The 26,111-nt window shown below is 38.9% G+C and overlaps 2 protein-coding genes across 2 annotated transcripts; one reads left to right on the top strand and one right to left on the bottom strand.

The window, feature by feature from the left end:
* Positions 1 to 12,405: 12,405 nt before the first annotated feature.
* On the top strand, positions 12,406 to 16,819 carry nms (neuromedin S). The gene is made up of 7 exons (XM_046054767.1): positions 12,406 to 12,567; positions 14,142 to 14,188; positions 14,618 to 14,674; positions 15,294 to 15,320; positions 15,414 to 15,491; positions 16,101 to 16,175; positions 16,503 to 16,819. Exons 1-7 carry the CDS (start codon positions 12,495 to 12,497, stop codon positions 16,533 to 16,535), a joined length of 390 nt encoding a protein of 129 aa, XP_045910723.1. The 5' UTR covers positions 12,406 to 12,494; the 3' UTR covers positions 16,536 to 16,819.
* Positions 16,410 to 23,357, bottom strand: pdcl3 (phosducin-like 3). The gene is made up of 6 exons (XM_046054766.1): positions 23,202 to 23,357; positions 22,402 to 22,519; positions 22,038 to 22,128; positions 19,122 to 19,265; positions 18,391 to 18,599; positions 16,410 to 17,510 (listed from the first exon to the last, which is right to left on the bottom strand). Exons 1-6 carry the CDS (start codon positions 23,205 to 23,207, stop codon positions 17,362 to 17,364), a joined length of 717 nt encoding a protein of 238 aa, XP_045910722.1. The 5' UTR covers positions 23,208 to 23,357; the 3' UTR covers positions 16,410 to 17,361.
* Positions 23,358 to 26,111: the final 2,754 nt, after the last annotated feature.

The raw sequence follows: 26,111 nt of genomic DNA, 5'->3' as shown, positions 1-26,111 counted from the left end.
TCACAGGACAAAATATACCAATGTTACTTTGACAAGTATAATGCAAATCATTCTTTGATGTTTTCTTGAAATTTAATCAGTATTTGACTGATTGTTTAAGACTGTTTAAATTCCATTTTTCCACAACAATTATCTTGTGAGAAAATACCCAAGGTGTTGCACTGGCAAGCAGCACAAATTAGCAAACAAGACAAGGTTGAAACCAATGTGTATTTATCACTCCACCTGCACATACACAAATGTTTGTCTGTACAAATAGATAGATGACACACTGTGATTTTTTTCAGCATTGTTTTGTAGATTATCCTCCATAGTACAGTTTTGCTTTAGTCCATGGTAAAAGTGCTTTTATTGAAGCTGTGAGTATGGTGCTTCATCAGGCTGGGCCATCATTGTTTGTTATGCGTTGTTGACTTTTACTGCTCGTCTATGCGTGCTCCAAAGATTTGTTTATTGAAAGAACAAATCATGCAGGAGGTTGAATGGAGTTTTTTTGATCGCTTGCGTCCAACAAGTCTTTTAAACTGAAAACACCTTTCCTCCTGCATGTCCTGAAAAGGCTGTTTTCCATTTTAGGGATGACATTGCCAGGACAAAGTGTTTGTGGATCCAAATTAGTTTCACTAACAAAGACTACGTCAATAATTATATGGATTTGGAATAGTTTATTGCATGTCATGGATGGAGGAGAGCTGAGATGATGTAGGAGGGATGAAGTGTTCAGTATAAGACAAAATAATGAATACTCTCTGTAGACACATGCAAATAGGGACTTCTAGCACTTTTTTTCCTTCTACTAATCAATGGGTTCAAATATCCCTTTTCAGTTAAACAGTTTACCCAAAATTCCCAAGAACTATGCAGCAGCAAAACAGAATTTGATGAAATAAATCAGGATCTAGGACTCCCTTTTGCACAATCCTAGATTTCCACCACAGCTGAAGAGCTAGTCATCATCAGAGAATCATCACAATGTTCTTTGTAATTAACTGTTGTGCGCCTGTGATGTTTGGCTGTTGGAAATGCCAGAGGCAGGACCTCGACATGTTGGTCAATAACTGTTAACTGTAAATGACTACCTCTCTAAGGAGCAGTACGTAGGGTTCATGTTCATGGTCAGAATGATACACACACACACACACACACACACACACACACACTTTTGAGGTGCATGGAACACGAATTTATACCAATTTAAGGCAAAATATGACCTCAAATTAAAGTTAAAAAAAATTATACCTCCATTTGCCACTGTGTGTATATTACATTATTGATAGTGCATATAATAGCGCGTAATAGTGTATCTCTACAGTCATCTCTTCATACTGTACACATCATATTGCAAATCATGGAAACAATATATTTGTTGTTAATACTAACAGGTCTGAGATAATATGGAAAATAAAGAAAACCAAGACTTTTTAATCATTCTTGCCATATATAACAAAAATGTTGCATGTTTGACAGCTCAAATACCTTGTCACCACTTTTGTGTTTCTCATTTCAGTTTTTGAGTGTTCCAGCCCACATGTACAATGACATTACATGGGCACATGGGAAATGATCAGACACAGAAAATGTCTCATTTTCTTTAGTGTTGTTTTGTTCTTTCATCCAGCTGCTGCACACACAGTACAGTTGTCTCTCCTCTCTCGTTTACGCCTCGCCAGCGCCGTCCTCTGACTCATGCTGACTGTGCTACATTGGACACTGTGTGTTAATGGAAAGCATCTGTCTCCCGCCACACATTCCACTTGCTGTTGAACAAGCCGCTCCGCTGTTGGAGACTCAGAATCAGCACCACGCAATGATGTGATGCACCCAAAGACACAGCAGCAAACAGATTGAAGTTACATAATTTGATCAAGCACAAATTCACATATACAGCCAGAGCCTCTTGGTAAAAGGGGGCAATTAGTTCAGTTTCGTTTTAATTAGGTACTGACATAAAAGAAAAAGAAAAAACAAATGTATGATGCTTTGTTGCATAAGAGCACATGTGTGTAAAGCTTTAGTAAGACAAGTAAGAAGTGAAGTCCCAAACACACCAGTGTTACTTCCATTCTCTTGCACTACTGAGTTAGACTACAATACTACTATAAGAGGTGCAAATAATGTAACTTTGAGGTACTTTGAGTATTTAAATTGTATTTACCACTACCACTATATTTCAGCCCACCATCTTCTTTTCAAAGTTTTTTACGCTTTGAAGCATTGGTACTTAATGCTCAAGGTACCCTTCAGGGTCCGTATCAGACACCCTGGGCGTTCAAGTAACTCCAATGTATCCCATCTGCTCGCTGAAACCAAAAGTAAAGTTCAGTTATTTAAAGTTTTAAAGTTACAACTTGTCACAAGTTACAGTTTCAACCCAAACCATGATCTTTACCTTAACCTCACCAAGTGGTTTTGGTGCCTAAACCTAACCAAACTGGTTAAATTGGTTTTTGAAGCCCTGTGATGAGAACGTGTCAGTTATTTTAATTTATTGCAGCAACATCTGTGACTGTGACTTGCTTCTCACATGAGCGTTTGAGTGTTTGCTATGCAAGCGAATAGCTTGCACATCCCACACACTTATGTTAGCATCTGCAGAGTTTGCATGGCGTAGGTAATGTGCCCGTTTATATTGTTTGAACTATGCCTGTGTTTTTATTCTTAGTATTTCCATTCATTTTCAGATTTTACAAGTTAGACTGTATAAAAAAGTTGTTTCACTCCCAAATTATGATGTTACTTTCACTTAATTGAAAGATTAAATATATGGGTCAAAACCAGTATTTCTGTTACGTCGGGTGTGGTTTGGACTCAAAAGCAGACATAGACAGCGAGTTGAGGTTCAAAAGAGGGTTTTAATGATAATATAATAGTGCTGTTGAATTATCCGGAGCTTGTATCAGCTATCCTGTTAGTAATGGTGGGGTCGAAGATAGCGTGGTTGAATAGAGGACCAGTTATGGTTATAAATCCCAGGCACTGAAGCAAACACAGAAAAACACGTTACACTAGGCTCCTTCACAAAAGTAAATCACTAGACGTCTTCAAGCAGTTTGGCAGTGCGTAGTTACCACTGGAGTGAGAACAACAATCTGATGCTCAGGTGCAGAGTATTTAAGCCAAGGCTTGATTGGCAGATTGGCAGCAGCTGTGCCGGAGAGCCAGGAACATGGGAAGACCACACCACCCACAGAGAGACAGGCAAAACCACAACACACTCACAAGACTGGTCATGGATAGACCATGACAATTTCATTTGTACAAAAAATTAAACAAGCAACATATTTTTTTGTAAGAATCTGTCCCACTTTGTGTCTTAAGTTGAAGACAAGTGGACATTTTATTTTTTGGTTTTTACTGATTTCCACGAAAGATCATAGCTTTGTGACTCCTGACATGCATGTTGTTTGCAGCCATGTATCTTTTTGTTACCCTGCTCAGTTACATTTACCTTGGAATTGAAATGGATGTGTGGCAACATCTATCTCATATGTCCACACCAAAAGGCTGAGGAAAAGGCAAATTTGAAATTGGTCCAACGAAAACATTGTAGTCTAATTTGATCACATATCATGGTCATTGAAAAGCAATGAGCAATGCCCTTTGAATTGTGTGTTGTGTGTTCTAACGTTCCCTGAGCAGCACTTGAGCTACATCGACCATGTGAGATGCAACAGTCCGGGCTAGTTTAAAGGTGAGGTCGGCTGGCAGGGCAAGTTGAGTTATGGGATTAATAAGGGGAAGAGCATTGATGTGCCTTAAAGTGATGTGGACTCGTTCATTAACGCCAGAGCTTGATAAACACCCCGACAAAAAAAACAACAATGAAAAATCCTTAAATCCTTTTCTGTTATAAGTCAACTCTAGAGAAGAGCCAGTTGTTTTCTAGTACCTTCCACAGACAAATATGGGGATACATGTATTTATCTCACTGAGAATTGGTAAAATATAACAAGTAATACATTGAAAAGATAACAATATATGCCAGAGGATGTTAGTTTATAGGATAAGGCTGGCATTATCCTATATGTTTCTTGTCAATGAATCCCATGAGAAGTTTCTCAGTACTTTCAGACTTTCCTACCCTGTTTGTGGCACTTAGCCCCAAGCCCATTTGTTTCTTCCCTAAAAATGGCTTTCAGACACATGGTTTCATTCAAGTAATTTTCTACAGCTGAGCACTGCAAATCTATCACGAGTAAATTGTACATTTGTTGGAGACTATTTTCTGCCATGGATTATTGATGAGTATTTCCAGCAGCATGGAACTGAGTCAAAATAAGCTACAGTGTGTGTTCATGGTAATGGAACATGTGACCCAGTGCAATGTGTTTTTAAAGGTTTTTGGAAAACAACTGAGCTCTTTGACACAGAAGAAAAGTGTATAGGCTATCAGACTTTTGGACATATACACAACCAAACAAACAAAAATAACCTTGTTAGGATAAATACAATGGTTTTGGTTCATTTTTTATTTGTTGACAATAACAAAAGTATAGACTTTTGCCTGCCTTTGAGCAGCAAAAGTACCCGAAATGAAAACAGACGATCCTTCTGTTTTTAGTTTTGCTCTCTTTTAGTCTGTGACGCAATGAAGGAGAACATTGTCAACATTGACGATCCTTCTGTATTTTGTTTTGCTCTTTTAGTCTGTGACGCAATGAAGGAGAACATTGTTTTTACATGCACAATCATATGCAATCTAACAGCAGCACTTCTACACTTTAGGAGTATGCAGCAGCAAATCAAACATACTTGTACATAAACAGAGGCAGCAATCAGAGACTATCAAACATCAGAAACTGAAAAACATCATAACATCACAACATTCATAGTGATGGATCAGCTGCTGCAACAAACCAATCAGTCCAAAAAGCTGCACTGGAAACCACCAGACTGCAGGAAACTTTGCCATCATGCTCTATTGCTCGTGAGTGCATCCCACAGGTAGCAGCTGTACAGTCACGGCACATGCATGCGCCTATATGTACACAGTCTATCCTGTTAGTAATGGTGGGGGCTAAACTAGACCTGGCCATGATGAAGCTGACATGCATGTGGTCATGTTTATCTTTCGCTTGAAGGTAGGCAACTGCACCAGAAACACTCTCAGAGGCATCAGTTCTCTTGTTCCCACCATTTGCTTGGGAAGGGGGGTGCTGTGGGGGCTGCCACAGTAGAAACATAATTTATAATCTATTTTAATAATCTCTGATTAAAATAATGGTTTCTGTTTTAATGCGTGTGGATGCATTATTCTTTTGTATGAAAAGTATGAAAAGTATCATACAATTGAAGAATAACAAGTAATACATTGAAAAGATAACAATATAACAATTGTTGTTGAAGAATAACAAAGACTGACTGTGTGCCTTCAACCCATCTGAAAAGTTTAGATGACCTGCTGAACATAACTGGCCACATGATGCCCATAATGGTGCAGAAAATATATAATATTCCTTTACATTAAATAGTCCAAAACCAACAAAAGCTATATGGAACATTTCTTTTTGTTGCAGAATCTCGGCTCCGTCACAGCACGTAGAGCAGCAACTAACCAGCTATCAACTTGTGGAGGGTAAGCAAAAACAAACGCTCTGTGCAGAGAATGTACTGACAGGTACTGATTCTGAGGACAGACAGGATGGACATCTACAGTGTCTGAATTTGAATAAAACACCACAAATTAAGTGGTAGTCAGCCTGTATGTGATAAAAACTTGATGCAGCTTTAAATATCCCTTGAAAACTTCCTGGAAAACAGTGCATCTTCATTGGTGACTTAATGCTGCACTAGTGGGGGGAAACAAGAAGCCTGGTTCCACACCTTTGAATCACCACCGACATGTCCAGTATGTTCAGCCATTTAAACAGGCCTGGTGTCGTCACAGACAGGTGAGTTGTTGTGAAAACGACTAAGCCAATCAGAGCTTTTTGTGCAGGAGTAAGGAAAAGTTCCTCTTTTTGTTCTGTGCCTGGACCAAAATCTAAAAGGGCGGCATGTAGTGCAGTGGTTAGCACTGTCGCCTCACAGCAAGAAGTTGGGGTTTGAACCTTGGTCATCCCAGCCCTTTCCGTGTGGAGTTTGCATGTTCTCCCTGTGTCTGCATGGGTTCTCTCCGGTTGCTCCAGCTTTCTCCCACCTTTCTATGTGTGACCTGGCGACCTATGCAGGTGTACCCCGCCTTTGGCTGAAGATGAGTGAGTGATGAGGACCAGAATCTATTCCAAACAAAAATGGCAACAAGCGGTGATGAAACTGACACAGCCGACAACTTGTTGTAAGTTAGTTTATAGAAACAACAACTCCTTAATCCACACATTCTTCGATCAACACGACAAATGTTATCTAATCCCAGCAACCAGTACAGAACTCATGACTAAAATAACAGTGGTTTGACGGATATATCAGTGTCTACTGATTGTTCAGGGCAAAACAAAAACAGCTAACATGAGCACAAACATAGATTGTCAGGAAAGATGACAACCATTGCTATGACGCAGGGAAAATGCCAAAAATAAGACTAGTGAGAGGCCAAACGAGGCTTTGTCTGTGTCGAAGACAGCAACCTATTTAGTCACTGAAAAGCTTTCATTGTGATCTCTGAAGGATCTCCTTCCATTTCACTCTCTGAGGCATGCGACCCGATCTCTGACTAGGCTTTTACTTTGCTGAGCCAGGGAGCTGACATGCCTATTTTGGCAATCCACTGGATCTGTAACTGACTGAGCTACCTCGGCAACTCACCGGAAAGTGACCCAGGCTGGTCACTTGCATGGGGTACTTATATGTACATGTTTAAATGTGTCTTGATCACCCCTGCCGCTAAATCATGAAAAATTAAAGTTACAATACATTCTGGCGTGAAGGCAAAAAGCAGTTTCCGAAGCATTTTTACTGGTAGTCACATTGAGCCCAACGGATGGAGTCAATTAATAAATAGGGTTAACAAAGACTGGTGATAACGCTCATTAACGGGACAATATTTTATCCAGTGTGTGTGTGTGTGTGTCAGTCATACTTAGAGGCTCTTAGAAGTTCAGGTTATGGGAAGCACCTGGTTATGAGTCACTAGGTTCCTGTTGTAGAAAAGAGCTACATGTATCAAAAATGATGGAAATCCATCCTGTAGATAGACTTTTCACCTTAAAATTACAAATGTCAACCTCATGGTGTCACTAGAGGAAATGTTAGGTTTCAGTTCAACGGATCCAAAAGCAGAGAAGGAAGCAAATGAATGGTAACTCAGAATTTAATTTTCACTTAGGTTACAGGATAGGGGGAAAGGTGAGTGGGCAGGACGGAGTGGGGGTCTTGGGTTTGGCGTGGAAAAGTTGCAGCGAAGTCTGGCTCTCTCCAAACAGACAAGCAGTGACTTCAAACACCAGCTGAGGTGCACTGAAGACATTAGCAAAAGGGAACAAGGGAAGCTCAAAGAGAGTAGAAATACTTGTTACAGCTGAAGGTTAACTGACGAACTGGGAGTGACTGTAGAGCCAGGGTATTTAACAGAGTGGGTTGATTGTTGATGAGCCTCAGGTGAGTGGAGCTGCAGGTGGTGAGCCGGAGAGAGGTAGCCAAATTTCCCAAATCTCCTCGCCTCCTCGATCCTCGAGCATGTGACCCGAAATTGATCTCAGCACACCATCTTGAAGGAAATCTCAATTCTTAAAATGCCCATCAAGGTGCGAGGATCGAGGAGGCTTGCTGGAGGAGTTATAAGGGAGGATACACCGGTGTATCCTTTGCGAAAGTATTTTCAGTCGCTGTGAAGTTTACAAGAGGCGTGACATGCAGCTGATAAAATAATTAGTTGGTGGGGGGCGGGTGGATGATTTATGGGTATAAGTTCCGTCCGAGCCAATCCGCGCATCTCACCAATTCAGCTGCTATAATCGTGACAAAACAGCTGCTAAAGTCAAACTATTAGGCTGTAAAATCAACCAGAGCTTTCAGCACTGGTCTGATTCATGTTTTAATAGTCTAAAAGTGCCCATGTAGTCTGCACGTCATTCCAACAGTAGAGTCCTGTGATGACAGCTGTAATTGGGGCTATATGAGATAAATGTCACTGTGTCAATTTGTGAAGGGACTGATGATGAAAACGCTCATCTCATCAAGCTGAGGGCTGTAATGATCTCCTGTTTAAAGACAAAAGGCACACCGCAAATAAGTGGTAGGCCTAGTCTACTGTGTAGCCTAGTGAAGGATTAGGCTGCTGTAATCTGACTGTTTTCAACCGATGCTATAATGTTTATTGGAACCTTGAGATGTTTTATGTGTTATAATGTTGACAGACATGTTTCTGGATTGTGAAGAAATGATCTGTAGCCTTTAGTGCCAACAGCTGGTCTGCTGCTCTGACAGAGATCACAGCTCTAACAGTGGACAGATGATGCAGCTGAGCAACGGGTCATATTTAATGGACGTCGCTTTAAAATGACGGCTCCGAGGAAAGGACATCTCATTTCATTAAATGCCCGTTTCCTTGACTCCTCTCTCCTCGTGTCTCCCCCTCCAGCTTGCATCTCGGGTGGGAAGGACTAGGCCGCGAGGAGTCGAGGAGGTGGAAATTTGGGAAATTAGAAAAGCCCCACAGACTTTCTAATTTCCAAAATTACTGCCTCCTCACCTTCTCGATCCTCGCTCCTCGATGTGCATTTTAAGAATGCGCCATCTTGAAGGACATCTGTCTCGCTGAGATCAATTTCCGGGTCACACGCTCGAGGATCGAGGTGTCGAGGAGACAGAAATTTGGGAAATGAGAAAGGCCCAGAGACAGCAGGGAGCGGAAAACACAAAAAACATGAGGATGGGGGAGAAAGCAAAGCCACTCCTGACAGGAAAGAAGTATTTTTGGACTCATTTAACCATCTTGATAGAAAATGAAAATATTTTTTATGTATTTTTCAAGTTGTGACTCTGTTTCCTGATCCAAACAAAAGTGGTAGCTGGGAACGACATATCTTTTTGAAGCACAGTGACTGTCAGGGCCGTCACTATGCTTCATATTCCACAATAAGTACTTGGTTTTGTGGCTCTGTGGTGTGTTAAGTGTCATCGAATGGAGCATGTCCATCTTTCAAAATGAGATGTGAATAAGAAGCTCTTCAGCTGCTTCTCTGTGGCTCAATTATTCCTATTTCCTTGTTTTTCTGCAGGCCAATCACACAAGATGGCCTGTGATTACCAGATCTTTAAATGCACTGCACACTGGGAAGATTCAAGAGTCACAAACTCTGCCACAAAACAGGGAAGCTGGCTCAATCAGTCTGATGCGAAGCTGTTTTTGAATGTATTACTTGTTACTCACAGTCGAGCAAATTGATATTAAATTAATCATGTAGACAAGATGCCCTCCGATGGATTGGCGAGCTGTCCAGGGTGTACCCCGCCTTTTGCCTGATGTCAGCTGGGATTGGCTCCAGCCCCCCACGACCCTGTACGCAGGATAAGCGGTTGACGATGGATGGATGGATGTAGACAAGATACATTTAATCTAAAAAGCACACAAATACAGTATTCAGTATATATATATATTCTACAGTCAGTGAGGTTCCATGGAAGTCAGATGTTTTTGCAAAAAGTGCTGGCGAAAAGAGTTTTTATCCTTGTAAATTTACAGTATGAAACAAAATGCATCCCTCAAGCATTTCTTAGAAAAAAAGTGTTAAGACATCATTTCAGATCCTTATTAATGATGTCTGGATCACAGTTTCACATATTACACGATATGTTACATAAAAAAGAACCAGATCGACAACAGCTGTCTCTATAGTAGGCACACACAAACACCTAATCCTGCTACACTGATTTGAATTTTTTTGGCCACTTCGAGGCAGAAGAGCTTCACAACAAAATTAAAAAAACACATCATCTGACATACTGTCTCTTTTCTTCTTTTGGCTAATGAGTTAGCAATCAGTTCCAAATAAGTAATAATAATTCCTATGTTTAGCTCCGTTTTGGTCTCCACCAACTTCTGAGAAATGATTTGATCTCTTTAGCTGCCAAATGATCCAACCAGTTTCTGGCCAGGTATTGTACAGTGGGTTATCAGAGTTTGTTTGTTCCTGATTGATGAGATCACACACTCAACCATAAAGGTAATGTGCCACAACACCAAAACAATGAGCTTAAAGATGCTTAAAAACATGGCAGAGCCAATCAAGGAGTAAATTGAAGGAGTAAATTTATTTGTTATTCTCACAATCATCTTCCACCAAAATACACAACAAAGCAGGGTAGTGAGCAGACTGACATAAAGCCAAATTGTGTGACAATGGCGAGTCATCTTTACTCCTCTCTGAAGGGTCGGATTTTGTGTAAAATCAGTGCTAGAAGTATGGGGGAAAAGACAATCAAAACATTTACAGCATATCTTAATTTTTAACAAATTCAATCAATCCACATGAGGCACAATAACAAGGATGGTTAAACTCGATTGCTGAGGCTAAAGCTTAATAAAGATGCTTTTCAGTTAGGAAACCCCTGAAGCTAAGAATTATCTGCGGTTCTGCTGGTGGTCAGAAGCAAAACCTCAGATGCATGAGGCGTTCAGAGAGGCCATGGAGAGGGACTTCTAGTTTTCCCCAAAGAGGTTCTGGTAAACCATTAGATGACTCAGGAAGTGGAGACAGAGGAGGGATCCCTCTTCCAGGACAGAATAGACCAATATGGTGAAATTCTAGTATGTCAGGATGACAAAATTATAGATTGATTGTAAACATATGATGAATATGGATTTGGGTGGACATCGAGCAAATTCAGGTGACACAAAACAGACCTGAGCCACGCGACCTCCTCTCCACCATGGAGACCTGGAAGAAGACAGACTACACAAACACACAAGGGGCAGAACTCAAGCACACCACTCAGACAGGCAGGACAGAGGAACATAAACACGCACAGAGGGAGAGAGAAACACGGACAACATGCACACAACTGAGGGCAAGAGACAAGAGGAGAGGTGAATCTCCCGGAGGGTGAAGATCCAGATCCAAACATCTGAAATTAAGCAATTGACAGCCAGGGTAGAAACATGTCCCAGGACAGCTGATTGTCCAGCACAGAGAAGCCTGAGTGAAAAGAGAGGGCAAGGAGTAGAAACTAGGGAGGATATATCTCTGGAAGGAGTACTTTGAGAACCTGACTCTGTGGAGGAGGCAGAGTCTCATGACTCTGGGGAAGCCTTACCAATCTCTCTGCCAGAAATAAGTGATGTCAGGAATGTGTCAGGAAAACAAAACTCGATCAATCTATGAAATAACAAAAAAGAAACCAATTCATGTATGATTATACAACAAACAATCGCAATGTATTTTACATTAACATATCATATTAACATAACCTTCTGCGCATTGTTGCCCTCGGATGAAACATGTGTCACATTCTGTGTCACGCGTCTGCTTCAAATCAACCAGAAAGGCAGCGAGCTGAGACTGAATATCATCACATAGACAACCACCATAAATGTATCAGCCTAAATGTCTGGACCATGCAGGTGACATATACAGTCATTTTATATTAACTTACATATATCATCGTGAACACAATCCATACAGCCTAGGATGGCTTACAATTTTCACACTACAGAAAATGACGCCTTTCTTGCTTTGCTATTGCACATGTCGGCATCAGTCAGCACATTACTGCAAAACACATCATGAAGGGCCGGCTGAACATGATTCCTCCAAATCCTTTTGCCTGAGTCACTACTAACAAATGTGACTCACCTTTATTATTCTAAGTGAATGAGTGCATCCAGTATTTGTTTGATTGTGTCATCAATGTACAGGTGCCCAGCCAACATACACCAAAAATGCCATGGCAGTAGTGAAATATTTGGCAGAAGAGGACTTAAATACAGAATAACATCTCACTTGCTACAACTAAAATCCACCAAAAAAGCAGCTCCTTTCCTAAAACATATAACTCAAGTGTTTTTTTTATTATTATGCACTAGAAAGTCAGCGGAGTTGAGGGACATTTTACTAATCAACTTTTTTTAATGTGACAATATGTGAGCAATTTAGGTGAAATTTAAGCATTTTCTCCCTTATAAGTTTTCATGTAGTTCATTAGCTGCTTTCATCATCATGTCCACTCATAGTATCCACATTAACAACCACACATCAGCAGACAACCCAAATTGCATCAGTTGTGTTTAAAAAAATCCTAGTACAGTGTTATTCCCAGAAAAAGGCGTGTGTGTGTGTGTGTGTGTGTGTGTGTGTGAGAGAGAGAGAGAGAGAGAGAGAGAGAGATGGGTGGAGGGTGGTTGGATTTGCGCAACTGGGTGTGCTAATGACCGAGTCGGTGTGATTGGTCACCTCTGCGTATGTGCGGGTGCCTGTCACCCTGCAGGTTGTGTGCTTTTAAATTGAGGGCACGGCGTTCACATCGCAAAGCTGTTTGGGCACCAAGATCCCGAACCGAACAGAACCCAGCACACCGGAGAGGAATTAAGACGGGAAGAGGAGCGAGGAAACATAGTCATGACTCTGCCAACTGTGCGACAACTTTTTCTTTTATGTTTATTCTGGTTTCTTGGATCTTGGAGCACAACAGGTGGGTGATCATATTTAAATTGATTTAGGCTACATGTAAACCCCTAAAAACAAGGACTGAACTCAACTAGGCCCTACATCTAAATGAATACGTTATTTTGCTAAAAAGTATCGTAAGGGTTTGTTCATGTCAGTAATGGCTGATACTTTATACTTTTTAAAAACTTAACCAAAAAACGTTTTCTCTGTTTTATATATTAATGTGCGCACACACACGAATGTAAACTAATAATTACATTTAATTCCTGTAAAATGTAAAAGTAGGTATTTTGGGAATCATGAGCATTAACTAGGTATTGTCATAGTTGGTTTAATGAGGTCTTACTCCTTAAAATGTCAAACTGTATTTCTACTTAACATTTATAAGGGGTTTAAGAGAAATTAGTTGGTGTATTTGGTCTTCAGAGATAAAAGTAAGTTGCTTTGTAGTTTTAGCTTGCTCCTCTGTAATTCAGAAAGAAAAAGCCATTCAGTGGAGGCTTCCAATACTTATCTACTGGAGCTGCAGAGTATCTGGCCTACAATCAATTTATCAACAATTTATTAACATGTACATCAGACTTGTTGGATCATTGTAAAGGAAGAACCTTTATGGCATTATGTAAAGTTGCCCTTGTGGTTGAAAGGTGCTATTCAAATAAACCATACTATGAATACATATTAAACAGTAAGAAACTCATTCAATATTCTTTACTAATGACTGTCTAATGTGCCACCCGGTCAGCTGTTACATGTCAGTAACAAAAGGTCATGGGTTTCCCATTTTACATTAACCCATCATGTCTGAAGATGTACCAAATTGTAGTAAGATATTTAACAAAAAATACATTTTAGTGGAGATGCTTCAGAGGGTAAACGATCCAACTGTCCATTGGAGGAGTCTTCTTGATGAATTAAATGACAAAGCAAGTTATGCTGGGAGAGCATTTATATATGTTAAATAAAGCACAAGTATATCTTTAATATTATACTTAAGTACACAATTTGAGTAAAAGCATTTAGTTACTTGTTACCACTGGAAACTACCTTAATACCTGGTTAAAAAGCATAATTTCACAGACCTCTACTAGTTGAAAGTTTGCGCTCTGTCATACTAACCACTTGTAATACATGTAACACATCTTAAGTACACGTCAGCTTCACTGTGTCAAGACTGGTGTTAAGTTACTCTTACATACTCTAGGTTTAAAATTGAGGGATTCTCAATCACATTATCTCAAGATACTGTAGGTTATGATTACATTTGGATATAAGAAGATTAATATAAGGAGATATGTGTATAAGAGAGATTAATAATATCAATAGGTGTAAAGTTCCTAGCACTCTTTGCAGAAGGCCTCAGCGTTTTCATTAAAATGCGAGCACCTACTGGCTTAGCGGCTCATACAAACAGATTTCATCATAAAGTCACTCTACATTTAGTATTGCACCAAATATATATTGGAAGTTCTCGTGAGATTATTGTATAAAGGTTTTTGTAATTACAGCGGACAACAAACACACATACTCATAACTGTGATTCTGCCCTGGTATAAAGGTGTTTCCAGTATGTCCTCACATGTGCTCTTCTCTCAGATGCCAGTCCTGTCGATCAGTGGGAAGATGGGATAGTGTTAAGAAAGGTGGGGAATAATATTTTAATTTTACATTCATCCCTATAACATTCATTAACACTTCCACATAATTTCTTCTCAGTGGCTAACCACCACCTTCAATATGCATTCAGTTTTCCCTTTCTTTCTTTTTTTTATTACTGTTTATGCTTGCTGCTTGATGCTTGTGTATATAGATAAATAGATATTGATACATTTTTCAATTTGTTTAAATAAGGGGAGGAATAAGCTGGTTAGGCTTTCTTCCTTTCCTGCACTGTAGTTACTGTCTTTTTTAGTGTATTGTAGTGTATTTGTGTCCTCTTTACTGTGCAAATTACCTAAACTAAATAAAAAACCTATAACTGTCTTTATTAGGAAAAGTAATATTTATTTGTTATCCTTGGATTCTGCAGTGCATTAATTGTCCATTATACATTATACATTGTTTGTCTGCAGATGCGCGGCATCCAGAGTGGAGATTTGAGTGATGTTTTGTGGCAAGACCAGAATGAGGTAGGTGAAAAGCAAACACCAAAAACACTTCATGGTCAATAAAAACATTTTAAACGTACATAATATCATATATATTGTACAGTACAGTGGAGATTATCAGACAGACATATTCCTTAGCAGTAGTACTGTTAACATTCAAGAGTACCACATTTCCCATGAGTCCTTTGCTGAGTGTCTGCTCAGTGATGGTCTGGTTTTGTTTATTCCAATTTATGTGAGGATTATGTGCTAATGATATGTTAAACAGAACACCTTTAATGCAGGTAGGGCACTCTGTGCTAGGTTGTAGCTGCAGAACTGACAGTTGTTGAATCAACGTGTCTATGACAAAGTGTCGTCAGTGAATGGCTTCTTATTTCCTTCATAAAAAAAAACATTTATTGGTTGTGGCATTCAAATTAGATTTTACAGGAGTTACTGTGGTTGTGTTTCTCCACTGTACTCTGTGTGACAAGAATGAGTGTTAGAAATAACAGTTATGCAGTGAAAGTATGGTAGTGAGAGTAAAAGTGGACAATGCTGCAATGCAACCATCAGGATCATCCTATAAATACAATATAAAAAACCTGATTTTTACATGTTATTTCTGTTATTAAACGGAAATTGTGTTTCCCCATAGGAGCAAGTCCAGAATGTTTTCAAAAGAGTAAGCTTCCAACCTCAGTTCTGTTTATTTCTGATTTCTAATATGTTTTTCAGCAGCAGCTCACTGACTTTCTCAATCTCTCCCTTTTTCCAGTTCCTGTTTCATTACTCTAAAGCACGTAACTCTGTCGGAGCTGTACAACATGAGGTGAACAGAGAAACAAACAAACTGGTGGGGTCACCTTTTTGATTCCTTTTGTTTTAAATGTAATTTTGCTTTCATTTAATGTCACTGATTCCAATCGAGTTTTTGCATCACTGACATTAGATGTTGAAAGAGAACATGAAATATCTGCTGGAGTATTGGTGGAACATTTTCAAGAGTCTAAACACGTACAACAACTGTTGTCCTAAATCATTTTATTGCCTAAATAAAAGGATGTAAGAAATATCTGATCAAGACTAAAGAAACAGGTTTACAAATCTGAGTAGAAACAGTTTAGATTCTGTGCTATGGACATATTTCAGTCAGGACCAAAGCCAGTTGCTTGTTCACTGGTCCAATTCCTTGGATTTACTAGACATAAATCCAAGGACTTCATTTCCATTACACATCGTATAATCATATTGATAGATTATAATTTCATTTTTGTATTTTGTATTTCTATAAATTGTTACGAGGCTCATAAAAATGCAGACTGTTGCATGTTTTTGACCCAGTGCTATTATAGGTCTGAACGCAGCCTCAAAATACCATGGTTAAAACACCATCTCGATATACAACAGTGAGTCACCGGTTATTTAATCCTCTCTAAATGAACTCTCCTCTTTCCTCCTCCAGTCTCACTCGGTTCATCCCTTGATGCGACTTTCCCCCAAGCTTTCCCAGAGAAGAAATAAGAAAGTGGTACTTTTGGTGAGAAAACCTAAGATGTGAAGGCCTGTGTGAATAATTGAACAAGTCTTGAAGAGGTGAAACTATTCAGTTTTAAACAAAATAAATAAATTGGAGGAGTTCCGGACCCCCTCAGTTTAGGAACCACTGTTTTGGAATAAGGTTCAACAAGGGACTTTCTCCATTTCTCTTCCGTCTACAAAAAGTGAACCTTTTCAGGAAGCTTCAGGGAGCGAAAAAGTAGTGAACCAGTGATTAAGACAGCCAGCGCAAATTACATTTAATTACATCACGGTTCAGGTTCGATTTACTGCTGACACTGACTTTTCTTTCTTCCTAATGAAACAGAAGATTCGAGGTCTGCCGGAGGGGATGTTGTAATAGAAAAATCTACAAAAACAAAAAGGGACATCAGGCTTAACAGAAGAACCGCAGCCTGTGAACATCACACCCAAAGACTGATGGGGCAACGCACAGCATCTCTGACAAGTCTCAAGACAGAAACACGACTTTTTGTTAACAAAAAACAAATTATTGTACAGATGGGAAAAAAAAAAAATAGAACTGCACTGCCAAGGCTGCCATGTGTCTTCCTGCTTCCAAATGTCAATTGGTGTGTGTTAATGTAAACTACTCCCAAGCACAAACATTATACTGTTACACAAGACATGGGTGTCAAAACACAAACAAAACACTTCTGCACAACAATTATCTGTTCAGCAAGTTCTTTGTAATTAACAGTGACATTTTCCAAAAAAAAAAATAGGACTTAGCAACACACAGATTATTGTGGCAAAAAGGTGAACTCACATTTAATTTAACAGATTTAAATGTACATGTACATTTTGTGACAATTCTCTTGAAACGTAATAAAAAAGTTAAAATCGGTTTCTGATGCTTTTGTACAGACTCAAGTGATGGGGTTGGATGTTTATTGAAATTACAAAGGAGTGATTGTTGTGCTGTTTTTCCCACAGAGATAGACAGGAGGCTGGCTGATTCGACAACAAGATCATAGGTTGGATTCTCTCCAGCTAAGTGTCCTGTCCGACACCCTTGAGCAGGACTGATCCCTGTATGAGAGCGCCATCTACATGGTCAAAATATGAAATGCATTTGCTGATACAGGAGATGCCATCCCTTCTCTGGCCCTGCTCAAACCATCTGCAGATGATTTAAGGTCCTTTGGAGTGACAGGCGTTTTTTCCTAATAGTCCTCGTCCTCAGAGTCACTGTCCTTTCGAGTAGGAAGGGAACCTCTGATCGATGACATTAGCTTGTCTTCGATTTGCTTCTTGGGGTTTTCCTCCAGGTCTGTCTTTATCGCCCCACTCTCTGATAACCGCCACTCCAGCTCTGGGTGAGACAGACAAGACAGATAACACTTCACTCATAAAATATTATGAAATAATGTACAGAATGTTACACACTGTGAGTGGTGATTTTAATAATGCATTGCAGTTCAACAGCCCCACAAACTACAACTTCCAAAACGGCCCTAAAGTCAACACCTCAACACTTTCAACAAATATTTGAACCTTCATAAGAAGGTATAATTTTGCAGGCCGGTTGCATTAGTTTTAGCTAGGTCTATCAAATTAAAGTGTAAAATGATCCATTCCACCCCAATAAACCAACATTATCGCTGTCTAGTGATAACGCTGATCTGGTCAGTAGCTTAAGGATCTTTAGTACTGGTAATAGAATGTGCATATAAGGTTAGCTTATAGAACGTTTCCAGATATTTTATGTTAATAAATGCATTGTTAAGTTTAGGCAACTGCTGGAATTTCCTCAGAAGAAACCCTGAGGCACAGCTAAAACTATTAGTGTGTTTGATCAAAGGTCTGTGTGAACATTTAATAAAATAGTACAACTGTTACTTAAGAATGCATGGATAAAACATGTCTATGTCCAAATTGTCTGACTAAACTACATTAAAACTGCAGCAATATGCCTAAACAAAATGTTTTTTGAAAGACTAACATTTGACACTAATCTGAGCAAGGTGTATTTTTTTAACTGACTATTCATAACGCTTTCATAAACATGTCAATCTGCTGAGACAACAAGTCTAATAAATGTAAAATGTCCATTTACAGCTATTTCAGTCACACTGGGATCCAACAATTCTTCAAGTTTTTATGGTCACACTAGCGTTACTTTATCCACCCTGATGGTCCTGAAGATTTAAGTGTGTGTTCAAAGTCCTGCCGCTCTTTTTTTCCCCTCCTACCTTCAACTTTGAGATTCATGCCCCCAAAGACCAGTGGCCCAATGAACTGGGCCTTCATCTCTCCCTCAAAGTACACAAAGATGGTGGGCAGGTTGCGGTCGGGGTAGTTAGGGATGCAGGTGGTGGAGATGGACTTGAGGAACTTGGTCTGAGGGAACTTCCTGGCCAACAAGCTCAGGTGCTGGTTGATGAGTGTGCACAGAGGGATGCTGGCAAAGCAGAGAAAACATCACATAGACCTATTAGTGCTGCACTTTCCGCTTGCAACAAATGATTTTTTTTTAAAAACAAACAAATACATCAATCAACTTATCATTTTATCTCTACAAAATGTTTGCCAAGGTTTGTAGTTTAAGTCCTGCCCCACATCTACGCACTCCTTTCCTACAAAATAGGATTTTGGATTAAGGATTTCCCCAAAGCAGATTTTCGCATAAGGAAAAACAATACTCATGTTTTAAAGTAGACTAGTTTGAGTTTTTGCTTGCTAACATGTCAGCAGCTGCAACAAAGAAAATAGTCATAAAAATCTGTTGAAAACTTTACATACACCCCAAAAACCTGACTCAAAACAAGTCCTGATATTATCTTAACAGCTGTGTAGGCTGTATGTGTGTGATCTTAAAGATTTAAAAGTCTAAAGAGTCAATTTACCCAAGTTAGACAAGGTAAATTCAACTCAAATATTTTCTAGTACTTGTTCAGGTACTATATTTTGTTGGTTGACCTACCCCTGTTTGTAGAGGTGCAGCACCACCCAGATGCCATCTCCGGCCTTGTTGACCTCGTTGACGTAGTCTTGCCCTGAGATTTCCCCCAGCTCCCCGAACACATTCTTCATCTGAGTCGCCTTCCACTCCGCAAGACGCTTCTGTCTGCAAGGGGACACATCTCAGTGTACAGTCAGAGTGAATGGGTTTCAGTGGGCACTCATATTAAAGAAGTCCAATTCCACTATGAGAGCTTGTTAAAGGTTTATAGATTTATGTGATTTGAAGAAAATTCCCATAATTGATATTTCAAAAACAGAGGAAAATATGATACATGTCTTACAATGACAGCAATGTCCTAATGTGCAGTACCAACACACAGTTCAGTACTTGTAACAGAATGTGCACATATGTTTAAGAAGGATAATTTCACCTGTGAGAAAGTAATTGAGTTTTGTTAACCTAAACTATTAGAGATCTAGTTTTCTCCTCGGCTCCTTCTCTCAGGCTTCTCTGTAGAACGATTAATCTTTTTCAAATCAAAATTGCGATTTGAAAGAACGCGATGAGCTAATCGGCCGATATTCAGCATTTTTACAATAATCTGCATCGGTTATTTTATAAACAGATAGTCGATATAATTGATTAATAAAAAACGTGCTCCTTTGGCTCTGATGCAGACGCTTCTCTCCATCTGTACTGACCAATCTGTGAGCTGGAGCAATGTCCCGCCCACAGTAGGCTACTAACTGATTGTTTACAAGTCACGAGTAATAGCCTATCAACACTGACTATTGTGCGGAAGTAGCCAATAGAACGAGCGAGCCATCACGCTGCAGCCCCTCCCCTCTTCTCTCAGCAGAGCTCCGCATGCACACGCAGAGCAAAGCTTGCGGAGCAGATCAGTGTAGATTACACAAGTTGACCATAACTACGGCAAAACTAGCAATACCAGTAAAAGAGTGATACTGCATCAGTACAACAAGCAGGAACGTGCACCAAGCAATATCAGTCATATCTGTCAGTCAGTCTTTTACTGCTTGTTGTACTGATGCAGTATCACTCTTTTACTGGTAAGCCTTATTTTGATCTGCTCTGTCTCATCCACCGCAGCTGTGTTTTGGTTTTACACAAGCACATGTGCTGGCTCGGCTAATAGCTAGTTATAAATAAGCTAAATCTTTCCGTCTGTAGCCTGTTTAGCCGAGATGCTACGTACCTTAAAATTTAGCAACTCCTTGTAAACTCAGCTGCTTGTTGAGAGAAACCAGCTCCTCTCTACCAGCAGCAGCAGAGGGAGGAGGAGGACATGAGGAAGGACTGATATCTACATCTGAGCTCTTCTTTCTAAACTTCACTCAGTATTTTGACGTCAGGAATATAGTTTATTTAACATGTTCCATTTCTTTCCAATGAGATACTGATTTCATATTGTTACTTTGCTGCTGTAAACTTTAATTTTGTTGCTGCTCTGAAAACAGTTATAATAAAATTTCATTCAATAAATTTCATTATTCTGAATTTAGTCTTTTATAAATAACATTTTTAAAAGGCAATTATTTAGTAATGAACAACCAATACGAGTATAGCTAAAGAACAGAACCAATAAATAGTATCAATAAAATCCTAACAATATAAAATAAATACAGTTTATTTAAAGTGTATGATAATTTTATCAATCATAGTTAAAAAGTCCATCTCTGGGGTGGATCTCTAATTCATTTAATTTACTATTTATAAAGATTAAACATGACAAAATTTTACAGCAAATGTATATCGGTTCCACACATCGGTCACCGGCCTAATTGGTTACTAATATCGGTATGGGGATCAGCCTGGAAAAAAAACATATCGGTCGATTCCTACATTTTAAAACAGCAAACAAAATTAGAGAAAAATGTGGGATAATGGCGTGAGGTGAACAGACACAGGCAGCAGCGGCTGTGCTGCGGTTTTGTCCGGCGTCAACTCACACCAAGTGTTCCAGCAGCGGAGCGTTTAGCCTGCCTACGTTGTTTATGTGTTAATTTCCCATTTTCTGTGCTTCAACTACAGATAACAGCTCTCTGTGAACCCGTTCCGCTCCGCTCTGTGCACACTACATATCCCACATGGAGCATTTCAGAATAAGAGCGTTTTACTTGTCTGATTTTGCTGACTTGTTCAGATTTTGTTGATTTGTTCGGTTGTCCTTGATTTTTATGCTTCTACTATAGTTAAGTAGGGTATGTAGTTAAATTGTGTCTTTTTTGTCCGTTTTAACTGTGATTTATTGTTGATATACGATTGTTAGTCTGCCAAGGGTGTTTTATTTTGAAACTTAACCAGATTCTCTCCGCCGTTCTATGCCTGACTTCCTTCCTTCCCGGTTCATCTGCTCTGTACTGCTTGACGCAGCTTCAGTCAAAAATAGACCGGCAGTGAATACTGAACTTAAGCTAAACTTTAAATAAAATCTCTCTCCTTCTGTGTGTCTGTTCTTTTCTGCCATCATGCTTTCAGGCAAATTTGTGATTATGGAATGTATAAATACAATTTGACTTGATTTCAGATGAAGCCAACAATATTTAAACATTAAATTATATCAGAACAGATTCTAAAAGACTCTTTACCAATCTAGACCATCAACACAACTGACATGTTGTTCTGGTTGGGATGACTATGTTGAAACTCGCTATGTCACCATGTGACTATGTTTTTTGGCTTGATTATTTCCTGCTGAACATAACCCTAGCCATCAGCCAAATGCTTACTTTTCACATTCTACTCTATTGGGATCAAGCCATGATTTAGTAGCTCGCTGGTACATTTTGACATAAACTGGCCACTGTTGTGTCCTTTAGTACAAAAGTACAGTTTTTCTGAAGCCCTTCCCAAAGAGTGATGACTGAGAGTTTCTCAGTACAACAGACCCCTGCCTGCATAACCTCCCCTCACCTGTACATCTCAATGGCAGCCTCATCGTCTTCACCGAACTCATCTTCATTCTCCTCCAGTTCCTCCATCGTCATGCTCTCATACGTTTTAACTGTTCAGAGAAACAACAGTCACAGCAGCTGATTGCTTGTTCTGTAAATAATCCATCCCATGTTATTATTAGACTGCACTGAATTCTTTCAGAAATATTGCATATCATATCTGATATAATTTACATGATTTTCATTGGTACATTTGTAAATAAAACAAAAACCATAGGGTAAATTGATTTGGGTGACACTTTCAACAATGTTTTGTGAGATGGAAACATGCATCTCCCACATTTAGTTACAATGAGATACTGATTTTTATCCGTCTCTCTTACCGACAGACTGCTGTTGGAGGGCCAGCTCTTCCTCTTCATCATCTTTAGGTACCTCTTTGGGAGGAAGAATCCCTTTCTTCCTCAGGATATCATTCCACTCTGTGTCTTCATTCGGGTCCTGGGGAGAAAACAAACCATATTTGTTGTTCCTCTAGGTTAACAGCTAACAAATGAGAAGATGGAGGCTGCAAGCCAAAAGACACCCCTGTAGCTGAAACTTTCCAGTCCCAACTACTGTTGTAACCAATTATGAGATTAATGGATTTGAGTAATTATATAAGAGGAAAAAGCAAAAAATAAAAATCTGGCCCCCAGCTTCTCAATATTTTCGTGTTTCTTTATTCCTAGATGACAGTTAATTGAATATATTTGGGTTGTGGACTAACGTTAAACAAGACATTTGAGGACGTCGTCTTGGGTTTTGGGAAACAGTGATCGACATTTTTCACTATTTTCTGACATTTTATGGACCAAACAGCCAATCAATAATTAAGAAAATAATCAGATTATTCACAGTTTCAACTCTGTAACTAAATGATGACCAGAAAATCATTAGTAGATGGCCAGCTAATTTCATGTTTGACACGTTTTTCTCTGTCTCTTTGAGCTCTTAGCTAGCTAAGTTACTGGGAGAGCTAACATTTGAACAGTTGATGCGCCCAGCTAACGTTACACGGCTAGATAAGTTTCAAATAACTGAAATTATTTCAACACACAACACCGACATCCACCGATGTTAGATCCTCTCATTCATCAACGTTAAACCACAGCACTTACAAGCCTAATTAAGAGTTACTAACCTGCATTCTGACAGATAAAAAGTCTCCTCTAAAATCACACCACTGCTCCCCTCCCAGACACGGAAACAGAAAGACCGCGGACGGACCGATTCCGGCTGAAAACAAAAACCTATGACTGTCTCAAATAAGCACACAATACGACCAGGGTTCAAATAAAATAACTTTAACTAGGTATATATTACGTGAAGTCAGACGCCATGTTTTTTATTTATTTTTTATATGTTGCTACAGCTCGGTAATTAATTCCTGTTTAAAATGATGAGGAACGGACGCTTTATGGGGTAGGACAATAATAAAAGTGACACCAACTTCCCTTTGAGGCTCAGTATGACCATATAAGGAGTGGGAGCGGGGCATTCCATTTGTAGCTGCCGAGAGTGAAACGTACGCAGCTGTTGCTCTCTCACACACACACACACACACACACACACACACACACACACACACACACACACACACACACACACACTAATTGTAAGGAATTCCCCTTTTAAAATGAAATTGGAATTGGATATACCTGTGCTTACACTAGTATAGTATGAACTCCACATGGTCACATAGATCCAATGGAGTTAAAAGTAAAATATTTATTTCTGAAATGTAAAATGATGGTCTATAAATTATCACACAAAAAAATAAAATTACAAAATTGCAGTTAGGCTACAGAAAGTAAATTAACAACTTAATAGCAACTCATACTGTATAAGGCAAAAGGTACATTGCACGTTAAAAACACACACAATATTGAATATGGTGGTAAATAATATAACATACTAGGCCAGTGAAACTGATCAGAATCTGATCATTTACTTAAAGTCAGTATTTTGAGGCCAATCTAACTGGACTGTCTTTATCTGAAAATGGTGTCACACGTAGAGATGTTGTTGTCAGAATTAAGCTTCTACTGCTTTTACTTGTGTCACTTCCTCTTTTTCTGCTTCATCTTCCTTCTTATTATACTCTACAGAGGTCTGATCAATCTGTGATCAAATGAATATTTGGTGATATTAATTGCTGGTCTGACTCTATCCAGGGTAGCAAAACTGGCCCCAGGATACCAGAAGCCACAGTTTCACTGCATGCTGATTTGTTAGGTTGATAGTTTCATTGATGGCAAATTTGGCACTATTAGCTAAAGCAGGTCCTGGATTATTACCTAATAATGGTGCCCTGTCTTGATGAGGGCCAGGTTGTGTTATTTCAACAGGAGTAATGGCGGTTAGTGACCAAATAATGAAAGCTGTAATGTATAGTTTGATGTGTACTGCACATGATGGGAACCCAATAGCACATTTGTGGCCTGGAGCTCCCTAATGGACTTTTTCCACCAATTATATTCTAATCCTTGAAATCTTAGTGTATATGATGATCATAATGTGTTGTGCTTGTGTTGACAAAACATAAAACAATTTATGTTTCTGTCACAAATAAAGAAAAATTCTGACTGTACAATAAGGGTATAATTTGTGTAAGGAATGTTCTTTATAAATCACTCTAGATATTACACAACAACAGCTCAGGGCATTAAAATGAAACTGCATGTAATGAGAAGACGTCATTTAATTAAACATTCAATTGCTGAAATCAAACAGAAGAAAATTACTTCAGGCATTATCAGTTCAGTTCAGTTCTTAATTGTCATTCAAATATGCAAAACATGAAAGAACGAAATTCGTTTCCCAGGTCCAGCAGCGTACAGAATAAATAACAAATTAAGATAGGCCCTATATAAAACGTTAAATAATAATAATAATAATAATAATAATAATAATAATATCTCTTCATAATGCTGAATGACTGAATTAATACAATAAACCATTGTTTGCTAATTATCCTATAAAAACCTGAACACTGTGTCAGCTGAACAGCCAATCGCAGGAGAGCCAGTGGCTCGCTGCCGGAACTGGCGGAAGGAAAGGTGAAATGAGGAAGAGAAGAAGAGCTCCCACTCTGCCCCCGTTTTTCACATAGGCTACCGCAGACGGCCTCAAAGAGTTATGTTTGTGCATGTGACTAAGGCTCCAGTCGCTGTAGTTCTTTTGCAATCAGTATATCATATTTTAGTTCACAATTGTTTAGAAAACATCTGCTAATTTCTGCGGGAGCTGCTTCTGTTTTTCATTTTAAGGTTAGTTTTGTCAACTGGATTTTATCGGCTTATTGATTATTTTGGGTTTAATTTTTTAAGTTACTCTACACCATAGGCCTACTATCAATTCTTCTTCTTCTCCTCCTAATTCTTGGTATTATTTATATTATCATTATTGGGGAGTATTCATGCCCCTGTGTTGAGAAATTGATTGTTATTTGTATATGCTATTCAATATGGTTTATAGCCTACTTATTTTTATTTTTTCTTCTTTTGTAAGCTAAAACATCAAAAAGCTGTAGCCTAATATATTACTGATTGTTGCAGATATTTACATATCTAAAATTAGTTTAAAACAAGAATGAATGATTTGTAGATACTTAGACTGAAGGATTTACAGTATAATATAGCCATTCAAGTACCAACAAACCTGTGGCAATAAAATCCCATGAGCATTTTAATATCACACTTTATGTGATCAAAACAAAGCAGAAGAGCTGTACTCAAAATATGAAATTCGCTGAAATGAAAGTCATTATTTAAAGTCATTATTTATAATTTATTAATGATAAATCAATCAACTTCAATCACATAGGCCCATATCAGTAAAATGAAATAAAATAAATAAAAAACACAATACAAGGCAACTTGTAAAACTTTGTTTGTAAATAATATTATTAGTAGCCATTTTACTTCCTCACGTGGCTCAAGCCCAGAGATGAAGAGGAGTAACAAATATAACTGAAAACCGGGCAAAAAGAGACAGGAAACAGATTATGTGCAAACAAAAAAGATATTAACAAACAACCCTACAGGCACAG

The sequence above is a fragment of the Micropterus dolomieu genome, linkage group LG07 (assembly GCF_021292245.1).
Source record: "Micropterus dolomieu isolate WLL.071019.BEF.003 ecotype Adirondacks linkage group LG07, ASM2129224v1, whole genome shotgun sequence".
In the NCBI taxonomy this organism is placed as follows: Eukaryota; Metazoa; Chordata; class Actinopteri; order Centrarchiformes; family Centrarchidae; genus Micropterus; species Micropterus dolomieu.
Note: the sequence above shows the minus strand (reverse complement) of the source record. Positions and strands in the feature narration are given on the sequence as shown.

Coding starts and splice junctions, on each gene's coding strand:
- nms (XM_046054767.1), top strand. CDS start 12,495: ATGACTCTGCCAACTGTGCGACAACTTTTTCTTTTATGTTTATTCTGG. Junction 14,189..14,617: donor ATGGGATAGTGTTAAGAAAG/GTGGGGAATAAT, acceptor GTTTGTCTGCAG/ATGCGCGGCATCCAGAGTGG. Junction 14,675..15,293: donor TGTGGCAAGACCAGAATGAG/GTAGGTGAAAAG, acceptor GTTTCCCCATAG/GAGCAAGTCCAGAATGTTTT.
- pdcl3 (XM_046054766.1), bottom strand. Junction 19,266..22,037: donor GCTGCCATTGAGATGTACAG/GTGAGGGGAGGT, acceptor GTCCCCTTGCAG/ACAGAAGCGTCTTGCGGAGT. Junction 18,600..19,121: donor CTGCACCTCTACAAACAGGG/GTAGGTCAACCA, acceptor CTGCTTTGCCAG/CATCCCTCTGTGCACACTCA.